The sequence below is a fragment of the Numenius arquata genome, chromosome Z (genome assembly GCF_964106895.1).
Source record: "Numenius arquata chromosome Z, bNumArq3.hap1.1, whole genome shotgun sequence".
Lineage (NCBI taxonomy): Eukaryota > Metazoa > Chordata > Aves > Charadriiformes > Scolopacidae > Numenius > Numenius arquata.
Window position 1 is genome coordinate 54,276,424 of NC_133616.1, and position 13,151 is coordinate 54,289,574.

The 13,151-nt window shown below is 45.0% G+C and overlaps 1 protein-coding gene across 1 annotated transcript; it reads left to right on the top strand.

The window, feature by feature from the left end:
* The first annotated feature begins 8,788 nt into the window (after positions 1-8,788).
* TAL2 (TAL bHLH transcription factor 2) lies at positions 8,789-9,133 on the top strand. Its single transcript, XM_074166728.1, has one exon. It carries the CDS (start codon positions 8,789-8,791, stop codon positions 9,131-9,133), a length of 345 nt encoding a protein of 114 aa, XP_074022829.1.
* Positions 9,134-13,151: the final 4,018 nt, after the last annotated feature.

Genomic DNA, 13,151 nt, shown 5'->3' on the forward strand with positions numbered 1-13,151 from the left:
GCAGGATAGAGAGAATCTCCTGGGAGATGCAAAATAAGCTCCCTGGATTGCTAGGACTAGTGGTGACACGCGCCAGACAAAGGACCTGCTACTCTATAAATGAGGCAGCCAGGACCGGCGCTAGGCTGACTCCGGCGAGAGCGAGCTCTGCGGTCAGGCACTGCAAGAGCAGTTGGGAGAGAAAAATAGAAAGCATCTGATTTTGCTGTCCATTCGCCCGTTGACCGTGTATCAAAAGCCACAGGCACCTGTGACCAGAAAAGTAAGTGACAACGACCTCTTCTCTTTACAGCGTTGCCTCCCCTCTTTGGGGCTTACCTTGCAACTTTCTTAAGAATGCCAAAGTTTACTCTCACAGCAGGGAATGTCCTTAAAAGAAGGAATTTCTGCAATAGCCTTTTACCATCTGCTGGATTTTTATTTCTCATTGTAGCACCTCTGGACCTTCTCATCAAAAAGTTGAGTAAGGCACCTGATATGACAAACAGAATACTTACAGAAACAGCCACTTACAGGTATTTTTGTGCCTCAGCTTTTCAAATTCTTAGTATCCACAGGGACTCAGTAAATCAGACCTCATGTCAAGAGAAATTATTAATTGGTTATACTACTTTTGAAAGAAATGTTGATGCTTAGATGTGAAGCAAACTAAGGTGATTTTAAAATCACTGTTCCTACTATTCCTAGATTTTCTTACTTCATAATACTGTAATCTTACTTCATAATAATGTAATTACACACTAAGCAAATTCATTTACACCACTGAAAGGTGCCGCTGTAAGTTAGAGTTAGTGCACTGATGCAAAATGATTACACAGAGGATCACAGGCTTTCTGAGTTTAGAACTAAAACTGAACAGAATTCTCCAATGGTGTTCGATACTTGAATTATTTTCAACAGCACAGATAATCTGCATTCGTTAGACTTTACTGAATGCTTATGCACTAGACTGTGGAAATCCTATGACTGTGTCAACAGGTAAAGATGTAAAGAAACAGTTTTAAATTCCAGTCCTCACAAATTTTAAAATGTCCCCACTGCTTCACTGGTCGTCTGTCTTACAGCTGATGCATATGTAAAATACATAGGTATCTGAATTTTGCTCAGTTCAATAGTTCGCCTAGGAGGAGAAGCATAGCAATTTTATTAATTTCAGTTCTGCCAGTAAATAGTAATAATTCTTAGATTTGAAAAAAAGTTTGAAACTGCCAATCTAGAACATGTTTATATTTCCAGGGCTACCCTATTGCATAAAGCTGTATTTGCCTGAGAAAGTTAATAAAAAATAAGCCAAGCATTTTTCTGAAGTAGCGTTCTCTTCCTCATTTCCATGTAACAGTGTAGGACAATGGCTGTTTTTAAGAACCGATTTCCACCATGAGTTTCTATATTATTTCACAAAAAACAGCTAAAATAAATGCACCTGTTCACATAAATCATTGAAGTAGCTGTGACGTGAGCAGCTGATCCAAGAAACCGAGTGCTCACAGAGTCAGTGTGCCAGGTGACAGGCTTGGGGACTAAACGCAGGTGCTCGTGAGACTGTGGTCGAGGCAGGGATGATCTTCATGCTGATCTTTCTATCAGGCATAGCACCACAGAAGTTACTGGGACGACGCTTAGGGGAAAACAGGATTGTGGTCCATGTCTGGTAGTGGTTTGTATCACACTTTTGGTGGTGAGGATTTGCTGTGGTGGTTACATTTCTCGGTGCTTATGGTGACCTCTAGTCTTATGCACAGCAGACCCGGTTAATTCCTGGGGTGATGCCAGGTAGTCAGTAGACTGGTTTTAGCTTGCGCCTGGTAGGGAGACAGGGCACTGCATGCTGTTGTCAGGATGCTGCCAAATTTTCAGTCTTGCTTTTGCTGAAGTCAGAGAGATTAGCTCTCCACCTCAGAGCTGACATGGATAAAACGCAAAAGCAAATCCAGTCTGGGGGCCATATCCAAAAATAATACAAGCTCTACCATCCCCATGATGCAAATGTCCCTCACAGCACTGGATTTTCCCTTCTCTGCTCCTAACAGCTCCTGTAACAAGGTGAGCTGCTGCAGACTGGTCTTTGCTGAGTAGTGAGATGTGCTGCATCTGATCCTCCCTCCCTTCTTCTTTACACAACAGACCCTCAGTAAGGAGGATGTGGACTTCCCTATGTAGGCAGGCAAGGCAAGGAAGTTAAAACAAATGGACGTGTTTTTGCTATTAGCAGCTACCTTCCTGCCTTATAGTGGCAGGTGCAGAGAGAGGCATGCAGGAATACCTGCTTTTATGAGGCGGGAGAAAATATCTGCATGGAATGGGATTTTGCACACTGATTCTGGTAAAAAATGAATCCTTGAAGAACTCATGAGAGACCACCAAGCTGCTTTTCTTCTCTGCGTTCACCCTGCAGCACAGGGATAGTGTCTGTATGTAATTTGGGAAGCTAATTTGGCAGGGACTGTTTTTAAAGGAAACCCACTGGAACTGTAGTTCAGACTGACACAAGAGGGCCTTACTGGAGATGGGAGCAGGAGGACAAAGAAGCACTGGTCCAAGAAAGGCTTTCAGATCTTCTTGAACAGAAAATAACACTAAATAACTTTATTTAGTGAATAAAGGCTAGACCTCCTGGCTGAGTGTTCCTTTCTCAGCTTTGCAAGCTGTCATGTCCGTGCCAAACACTAGACCTCCATTTAGCGAAATCTGTTGCAGCCCATGAGCGGGTTCTTTGTTTTGCACAGAGCTGTGGGTAATTCAACTTTACTGCAAACAAACATACAGAACATTGACAAGAGGGAAGCCACAGAAAATAAACCCACCAAAACTACTCCTACGTACAGAAGGAGTTTCCTTGAGTAAATCTCTTCATTGCTGCTGGTAAATCCTTAACTCCCCATTTTGTTCTCTCCCAAACGCCTGCTGGGTGGCAGCCCATTGCTTTACAAACATACCTTTCCTGAGGCAGCCTTAGGGGACATGATGCCAGGGTACCCAGGTTATGAAGACTTCAGGCTAGGCTGATTCCTCAGAAAGCAGCCAGCTCTCTCCCTTGCTCTGGATCTGCACTCTCTAGGAGGGCAACCGGATTACAAAGCTAAGCAACCCAGGGGCAACACTGAGTCAGGTGAAAAACTTGCCCTTTGAAACTGTGATCACATATAGACTAGTATCCCCAAACACGAAAGCTGACTTGAGCTTGAGACCCTTACACAGATGCTTTTGAAGACTCCAGCAATTTCCTTTTTCTGAAGGTTCAACTAGAGCACAGTGTAGCTGTAAATACTGCCCTTAGACAGGAGGAGTCCCAGAAGCAGATTTCAGTGTGTGTGTTTTGTCCCAGATTTACAGACTCTAAAAAAGGTAAATCATTCTGTCAGCACTGACTGATTTTTTAGTGCTTTTGCTGCTCTGCTAAACTTTCTAACAATCATACCAAGGTATATACCCCTCCTGTTAAGAGGCATGAGGCAACAAAAGGAACCCACGTTTACTCCTGAAGTAGCTGCTCTCCCCACGTCTTATTTGAAATAAAATTCACTGCAGGTGTTAGGAATTGTCCTGTGAGAGCTGGGAGAGGCTCTTCTCTGTCATTACACAAACACAGCACCTACCAACGCTGAGCAAGGCTGGGCCAGCATGTGCTGGTGGCTGCTCTAATACACCCACACCCAAAAACTTGCAGCTGGGACAAACTAATTACTGGCAGGAGGGACATGAAGGTGCATCAAAAAAAAAAAAAAAAAAAAAAAGGAAAGGAATTTTCCTGAGGCAAAGGGACAGAAGAAATGTGGAGAGAAGTTCAATTCCCTGATTGCCAGCCCCTGCCAGCATTTGGCTCACTGCAGTGTGCTCCCTCCTTGTGTCCTTGTCCACCAGCACACCTGTGGGATTTCAGGTGGGAGGCACTTGGGTAAGGATATAGTGCCGAGATACAGGGAGGTGGCGATGGAGACAGGGAGCTGAGGAAATCCGGGAGGGAAGAGCCTGTGTCCAGCCGGGTGCTGCTCCTCTTGCAAGCAGGCAAGCTGCTCATTGTCCCCTCTCCTCCTCTTCCTTCCCCTCCCAATCCCAGGGAAGTCACTGCAGCCTGAACAACCATGCGGCAAACAGAGCATGATTCAGCTGCAAAGAGTTTGAGCTTATTCCTCCTAGGAGGTGGGGTGAAAAAAAAAGTCACGTTATGGATGGGCAGTGTAATGTCTTGTGACATCCATGCTCAATCTTCCCCTCGGCACAGAGCTGAGTCCCACGCTCCCAGGCTCGTATGAAACTGAAGAGGGAAACAATGAGCTTCCTCTTTCTCCTCTTCTCCAGACCGCACTGATGCAAAGTGAACAAAGCACAGCAGTGAGGAGTGATAGCTGGGGAATCTTTGCTCCCGGTGGTAGATCACACTCACAAGCACCTGCCTGATACAGGAAACAGGCACCATCTGCTCTTCTGTTGCCATTTACTTAAGGGCTGAGGGGACTTCACAAAATCCAATGCAATGTGTTAAATAACCAATTTTAGCAGGCACTGGGTTTCCCCGGTGGAGTAACAGCGTGGCACTGCAGGTTTACTAGAAGCACTCCAATGCTTGCTGGCAGCAGGCATCTGCTGTCTGATTAAGATTTGCAGGAGTGGGTCTCCAGTGGCCAGTTTCAACATGGATTTAACTTCACTGAGGTCAAAGGTATAACTTGAGGGAGGAACTTTCTCATCCAAGATCTTTATTTAATAGCAGCCTGCTAATTATGACTGAGTGCTGGGCTCCCGGCAAGTCCCCTGCCAGCCCTCAGACATTAACCATTGGCTCAGGGGCCATTTGCCTGGATGTCCTAGCAGAGATGGTGCTTTGTGCCTAAGCTCCTCTGCTGCTGCTGCCTGGATTGCCTGAATGCCTTTTGCATAGAAAGGCTGTGAGAGCTGCTACTACCGAGGGAGAGATGTTCATCTTTTCTATTGTTTAGTCTTTTGTCTGGTGACACTTGCGGCTGCATTAACCACAGCCAGTATTCCCTCCCTCCCGCCCCTGCCCTGCTTCCCCCATTTTTGTAATTTTCAAATGGGTAGGCAGGGGGAGTGGAAAGAGCTTCAGTTATCTGTTTGGTGGGTGGCGGCGTTTTGTTTTTTCTCTTTCTGGCTGCTGGAGCAGATTCACTGCTGGGCTGGGGTAGTTTCTTTACACAATTCTCTTTACACACTGCAGATGTGGATCTTAGCTCATGAACTGTACTTACCCACTACTGTGGATGTGTCCTCTTGATCTGAGTTAAATCTTGACCTCAGTGGCAACGTTTTGCCCTTCAGAGTAATTCCTTCAGTGAAAATGGTGTAACTTTCCAGAATTACATTCCTGAGAGCAGAATTAATACTCTTGAATTTAAGCTGATGTCTTCCTGGGCTTATTGTCAGCTAAATGTGGCACTGTTAACATGTGGTTAGGGAAGGTGACCAGAAAGCACAAAATCCAGTCTTGCAGGTTAATGCAATTTGTCTGTCCATGATATGTACAAACGGGTGATTTCTGTACAGATTTAAAATGGACCAATGGGATATAAGCCACACGCAGCCACTCGACAATGCATATTTTATACAGTACACCGGGGAAAGCTAAAGAATAGATTGATCGGATGAGCAGCATTAGCTAAAACCTGAATCTGCAAGTAATAGCACATTGAAAGGCAAGCTTGGTGGGGAGACCTAGAGAGGAGGGAAAAGGAGGAAGGGATTGAGACAAAAGGAATGGAAAACAGATCCCTTGTCAGTAAACTCACTGCATTTTAACTGGGAGGTGCTGTGGTTACAGAGGACTAGGGTGATGTGTAGGTGACGGTATGAAGCTGTGCTGAAACATTACAGCTACTGCAGGACTGGACCAGGCTCGTTTTTCTCTTGTATTTCTAGCTGAAACTTTTGAGCACAACAACTGGAAACCCACAACAGTAATGGGAGAAAGGAGAGAGGAATGTAGGGTGGAGAGGTGTATGGAGTTGGATTACACCTGAAATGAAGCTCCGGGTAGAGCAATCAATGCAAGAGGAGGCGCTGGGGCGGGGGGGGAGGAGCTGTTGTTTGCTATCTTGAATAAATATCAGAAATACAAACACACGTTTTTGAAGTGTACAGCAGGAACTGGTGTCACAAAGGCATCTGTTTGCTGACAAGGCTCGTGACCACAAATGTAGTATTGTCCTTTCCAAAGGCAAGAGAAGACAGACAAAGAAAGCGTAGTGTGAAGGAGTAGGCTGGGGTTATTTTTCTACTAATAACACTGCTAACAGGACAAGATGACATGTCCACAGTGCCAGGGCTGGATGCTATCCTGCTTTCCTGGAATGGTGTGCTGTGGACTGTCTGCAGCATGGGAAAGAGAAGGAGCTGACCCTCTGTTGGTATTTGTAGCTGAGATGTAAACAGGCGTACAGCAAACACAGTCCCACAGGCCAGAATTACAGTGCAGAGACTGAAAGACCTGGCAAAATACAATGCACCTGACCCATTAGAAGAAACATATTTTTTTTCTCTACATTAAAAAAAAATAACTGCTTTGTACATGGATAAATTTGTCTTAAAAAAAACCAACAACAAAACAAACCAAAACACCAAAACCCAAAAACACAGGAGAGAGAGAGAGAGAAGCAGGTGGTATTCTGAACTTCACATGGATTGAAGCAGCTGCTTGGAAGAATAAAACTGTAAAGGCAAAAGTTCTGCCTTGGGGAGTGAATGAGCTGAGCCGCAGTAGAGAGGAGCACTGGAAGACAATGCTTAAAATCCATATCACTGATGTGGTGAAGTTCTGGAATTCTTGCCCAAAAGGTACATGCTAGCTTTTTTCAGGTAGGTGCCAAGCGCCAAGAAGATTTGTTCCCTAGTACAAACCAAGAGTAATACATGGGGTGGGAGAATAATAAAAAAAAGAGAGATACAGTCTCTATTCATATCAAGCAAGGAGTCTCAATAGAAGTCTACAAAAAATATGAAAAATTCTCAACCACCTGAAATGTGAGAGCTCTGTTTTTAAATGAGACTTTCATGAAGCAAGGACATTTTGATGAGACGACTTTCTCATCCCCTAAAGGCAGAGTAGACAACTGGGCCTGACAGCAATTTCAGACTTCTACCAAAATAGAAATGTGTTAGCTCTGTAAAGGCTATGGCTGAGAGGAGCCTGGGAGGTATGGGTGGCATGAGTGTAGCCGTACATTGTATGCATGGATGCATCTGTATTAGCTGCATCTCCAACCAAGGTCTCTGAACATGGCTCTGACATAATTTCCAAGCCTGTAACTGTGTTTCCCTGGTGATTTGTAGTCACTGCTGGACTGGGGCTTGAAGGAGCTGGGAGGGAACTTCCCTGTCTGCTATGCACATCTTGTCTCCCTGCCAGGGCACCCAATTAACCTCTGAGTCACAGTGGGATTTCTTTATTCACCCGGACTATTACCACATACTTTGGTGAGCCCCAAGTGTCTTGCATGGTATGAGGCTGCTTCACACAGACATGGGATCACAGCTGGGCTGTCACCCCAAACTTTCCCCTTTCTGAAGGTGAAGGGTGCTATCACCCCTGCTCCTCAGTCCCCTGTGGGACTGCTGTGAGGCTGGGCTTGCCAATGAATATAAAAAGCTGAGGTTTTCACATGCATGGGAGGGTAAATGGAAACATTTGTCCTTTAGTCTCTTGGCTGCAGATAGGTTTTCCCTGCTCTGGCTGTGTGCCATTGGCATAAAAAGCAGCTTCAGAAATGAAGAAGTGAGTGTCTCCTGCAGGGCTGTGGGAGAGAAAGGAAGACTCTTTCCAATGATGGTGGGAGCAGGGTCAGGGCAACCCCAAGAGCTTTTGATGACCTTTCTGGTAAATAGGATTTAAAATTACCACATGGCCCTTGCACAGTGCTCTTCTGTTGCCAGGTTTGCTCTGGGCACTGGGTTCCCTTTGCTGCTCAGCTCTGTGAGGCAGGGAACACCTATGTGGATGTTTTGGCTGCGATGCCTGCACATTTTGTAGGAATCACACTTCCCCTCTGCAGCCTGCACTCATGGCACTTGTGGCTTAGTCTTGGCAGCTCTCACAGGCTAAAGCAGAAGCCTGAATGGATCAGACTGAAGAGTATCTGCCACCGGCAGTGAACAGTCAGTGTGGACTGGGCAGGGAACCAGATAGTTGCTTCCCTAGAGAAGTCTCCTGAAATAACTGTGTGTGTCCATAGAGTTGGCTGTCTGCTCATTGAAGGCCCATGGTGAAGGTCCACTTGGCTTAGCTCCAGCCACGAGTCACCAAGCTTGGGGCAGCTGGGAGCAGCCTCCAAGGTGGTGTAAACTGGGGCTGTGAAAATATGGATGTGTTCTGCCTCGGGGCTGCCTGTCTGCTTGCCTTGCACTGCAAAAAGTGCCTGGGTGTCCCTCATGCAGCCTGGTGGTACGACTAATGCATTAGCTGTTGGGAATTCTGCTGCAGGGCAACTCTCAGAAGTTTGGAGAGGCTGGGCTCTTAGTATGACCAAAGGGTTGTACGAGGAAATTAAACTTTATTTACTCTTTTGTGAAGTCCTTGCTGGACTGTGGCATCTGGCTGCAGGTGCAATGCTTATGATCATGGCTGCGAATGGCGACATGACTTTAGAGATTAGGGTGAATCTGTGCAGTACCTGCAAGACAAGGGCATCAGCCACAGAGGGCGAAGGTTAGAAATGTTTAGCACCACTACTGTGTGCTTTCAACTGGCCCAGAAGTCACACTGCCCCCAGAGCAACATGTGAAAGCCAGAGGTATCTAGCATTTACTCACATCTCCTTTGCTTTGCAGCACCTTGAGAATGACAAGGAAGATCTTCACCAACACCAGGGAGCGGTGGAGGCAGCAAAATGTGAACAGTGCCTTTGCCAAGCTAAGGAAGCTCATTCCCACCCACCCACCAGATAAAAAACTGAGCAAGAACGAGACGCTCCGGTTAGCTATGAGATACATCAACTTCCTCGTCAAGGTCCTGGGAGAGCCAGGCCTGCAGCAAACTGCAGTGACAGCACGGGGCAGCATCCTGGGGTTCTTCCAGCAAGCCCCACACTTGCAAAGCATGGAGGAGCTGACTTTGATTGAAAACTGTGGTGTCTCCTCTGACAGCAATATAGCAGAGTGTTGGTCAGAGACATCATCTCCCTAGCAGACAATGAGATCATATAGTCTTGGTGTTAGTCTGATAGTCCCCCTCTTTCTGCAGAATCTGTGGGTTGATCCTCTATGTACTGTGATTATTTATTTATATTTATTACTGCTTTATTTGGTATAGAATTTTATTTAATAGGAAAGGAAATCCTTGGTCAGCCAACAGCCTGGAAGACCAGACAGAACTTGCAGCCCCTGGGAACTTGGAAGTTACAAGCAGAGTTACAGCAGAGTCTGAGCCAGAATGGCCTTCTGCTCTGATCAGGCCATAGAAATTCATCCAGTGTTTCTGGCAGGGAAAGAAATTATTCTCCCATGCTATTTGTTCAAGGAAACACTACTGAACTCAAGAATGATGACTGCACCACAAAATTTGTCCAAGACAGACATCTGGCCTTGGTAGTGAAAGATTTTGAGAGATGTGATATTTGCCACAGTTTTTCATCAGTGGTTCCAGGGCCTAATTGCACTCACTCTTGAGCCTGTGAATCTTATTTCCAGCTTGATTCTTTTTTTTTTTTACAATACAAGTCCTAGCCCTTGAACCTGATTTTATCTTTCTCCATCAGACTGGAGGGATCCTTAGAGCCAGAGGAAGATGTTATTAAACAAAATGAAACATTAGGTTAAAGTAGAAAGGACAAGTTAAAATAAAAGAAGACATAGTCATAGGTGAGTGTCAGTATGTTCAATAGGCAGAGTAAACCTCCCTCACAGCAGTGACAGCGTGCATGTGAAGGAAGCTGGTCAACTACACGCCCCTTAAAAGCCTATCAGGCTGGTGGCTAAGTGTCTTAGTTATTCAAGAGCTGCAGCAATGGGAGAGGTCCTGTTTTGGGAAGGAGGTCCCAGGAGAAAGTCCTCAGTGATGCACTGTGAAAACCCACATGGAAACATCAGTGAGCAGTGCCCCTTCCGTGCCGGGGTGCAGACGCAGCTGGAGCATATGCTGGGCAGACACCATTGGTGCACTGAGGTGCCCCTTCAGCACAGGCCTGTGTGCCACAGGTCTTGGGCATCGAGTTCCTGAGCCAGCCCTGCTTTTGCTGCTGTGAGAGACACAATCAGGCTGCACACATCCTTGCTGTCACCTGTAAGACCCTGGTGCTGTGATGCTGGGCTGTGTGAAGGTGGATTGATGTCTGCGCCAGGCTGGGTACCAACACCATGGACAAGACTAGGGGCATGCTGCCTGCATACCCAACTAACTGCCTTTAAACCCCCTGCTTTCTCCTGCTGTGGTTGAGAGTCCTCCATCTGGACACCATCCCCAATAGGCTGAAGGAGGAAGGAGAAAGAAATTGGTGTAAATGTCTTCCACTGGATTCAGTGGGTCAGTTCCCTGTAGGGAACACCAAGCACTGTGCTGTAGGTGTTGAGATGATAAGCAGAATGAAAAGAAGGAGTTTCATGAAGGTGCCCATTGTGGGTTGTTGCCCACAAATCAATTTAATTTCCTGGTTGAGCTATAACCTCTGCCAAAAAAGGTCTGGACCGCTCATGCAAGTTATAAAGCTGCCTAGAGCAACAGAAAAAGTGACACCAGCTTTAAGTAGAACTGCATCCTGGTCAGATCCTGCTCTCCCTGATGCAGGACCTTTTGATTTCCATGTGGACTTCAATGCTTAGACAAGAAAACTATTCACCACTGGTGAAGAAACGGAGCTCCCATCTGCCAAGGCAGGTCCCTAGGTTGTTTCTGTTTGTTCATGAAACAATGAGCTGCTTTCAGGAAGCAGATACAGGGTTTGTGCATGTAATATATACAGCCCTTCTGCATGAGGAGATTTGGTACCCAAAGCTGTGCTGTCTGTTAAAGCCTTGCTAACAACCAGGTGCACCAAAAAAAAAAAAATGTGGCTTGTTCCTGCTAAGCATGTACTGGGCTGTCCAGTTCATTGACAAAGACCAAGGTCTGAGAGGAACACAGCTCACCCCATCCAGGTCTGGTGCTGTAGAGTACAGAAGAGCCAGTGGACGGATTTTGACCAGAAGAGAAAGAAGAGAAAAAGAAAAACTGAGAGGGATCATGGTGATTTCACTTTGTTTCTGAACACTGCTAATTTTCATTTTGCTTATCCCTGCATTTCTGAGCCTCCAGGGCTGGGAAATGCTCACTGGAGAGCAGCTGAGTGAAAATGCACTAAGAGTCTTTTGCAAGGTCTGTGAAATTAGCACTGCTTTCTCCCTGCCTCTGCTCACTTTAATGTGACTGAATGGAGTCACAGCTTTTCTGCACAGCGCCTTGAAGGTAATGAGCCAAGTCCTCCTCCCAGCTTTCTGTTGACTTGCTGGGAGTTACAGCAGGATAAATTAGCCCAAGTAAATCTGAGGACTTAAGGGCGAGGTGTGGTGGTGCTGTCTGGTTTATCAGCCGCTTGTTATTCTACAAAACACGTGACCAAGGCAAGCCAAAACATCTTGTGAGCAGAGTTATTGTCCAGGGAAGAGGAAAGGAAACCTGGCAATTTTGTAACATAAAATGTTTGTTATTGTTTCTATTATAAAAAGTTTTCCTTCTTGTTACTGCTTTCGCTCATATCAGTGCTTTTATTTCTTCTCCTTTCCATTTAGGAGCTCCCTACTCTCATGGTCAGCATGTGTTTGACTAGATCTATGTACCAAAGACTATTCTTTTATTTTTTGGTCTGGTGTTTTCTTTGTGTTTTGGGGATTTCTAATCTGTATGATCATGAAAAAATATGGTATAACTGACCACATTTTGTGCTATATGATGTTATTTAACATCTAATATATTCCAAATAAATTATTTAAGAAACTAGTCTTTGTCCTTTTGAACTTCTCTGAAATTTCATTTTACACTTGCATACCACTTAGTACAGGATACCAAAAACATTACAATGTAATTTCCAGTAGAGGATTATTCTACTGTTCAGCATTTATGCAAGATTCTTGATGTTAGAAACAATGTTATCAGATGATGAAGAATGACAGGAATTCTTTGTTTATTATGATTCCTTACACATTTTGGTGGAATTGTTTTTCAAGCCACATGCTAAGAAGACTTTGACCAGCTCTGGAAAAAGACAGATAAATAAAATTTCATTGTGCAACAGTGTTGTGTTTGTCTTCCAAATATTCACAATTGAAAAGACACTAACCAACTCCATTTTAAAAAGCAGAAGTCACCCTAAAGAATTAATTTGGACTCTGATTTGAGTCTATTGTTATCTGGGGATGTTCAGATAGGCACAACCTACATATTCGGACTGGAATTTAGGTTCAGAAGTTAGAAACTCCTCCAAAGTGGAGGGGAGCTTAGGATGTAAAGCTTCTCTTTCTGGCTAACACCTGGTGGGAACAACCGAATCACCAACTGAATATGAGGCTGGGGGAGGAAGAGGAAGCACTAGGATGACAGACACAGAAGTTGTGAGGCAAAGATGGGAAATCACTCGGACACAGGGACAATTTCAGTTTTGCGCTCAACTGAATGTCTCACAGCCCTGATGATGCTCTATGATGATGTGAGAAAGGTACCATCTCAAGAAATTATATATAAAAGTCATGAAATCAACAAAATATGTATTTATACTAAGCAAGGCAATTAGTTCGTATGCTCAGGATCATGTGGCAATGCCTCCTCTGGAAGTGGGTACAGTATAGGCATGTTAACATGGTGCTGTGCTGTGAGATAATGGGACCTGTGACATGGAGACATCATTTAGAGCTGGCTGAAAATGTCTCACGTATGTTGCAGCAGCAGCAAAATCTTAGTATAAATAGCAAGAATGTCACTAGTCTTAAGGCCCCTACTTAAGTCTCCTAGTTGTAACTAGCAGTGCTAGAGTTCCATGAATAGCACTCTTTTTCCCTTTTTAAAATTTATTTTGGTGAGGATATGTCTGTCAATATTGCAAGGAAGACCAGGTAAGGTGGTATCTTCTAGAAGCATCTTTGCTATCTCCTGGTAGAAAAAAGGCATGATGCAAAGTTAAAAGAGTCATTGCTCCCTCCAGCCCATGGTACCCTTAACCTGCACAGAGGGTATGAAA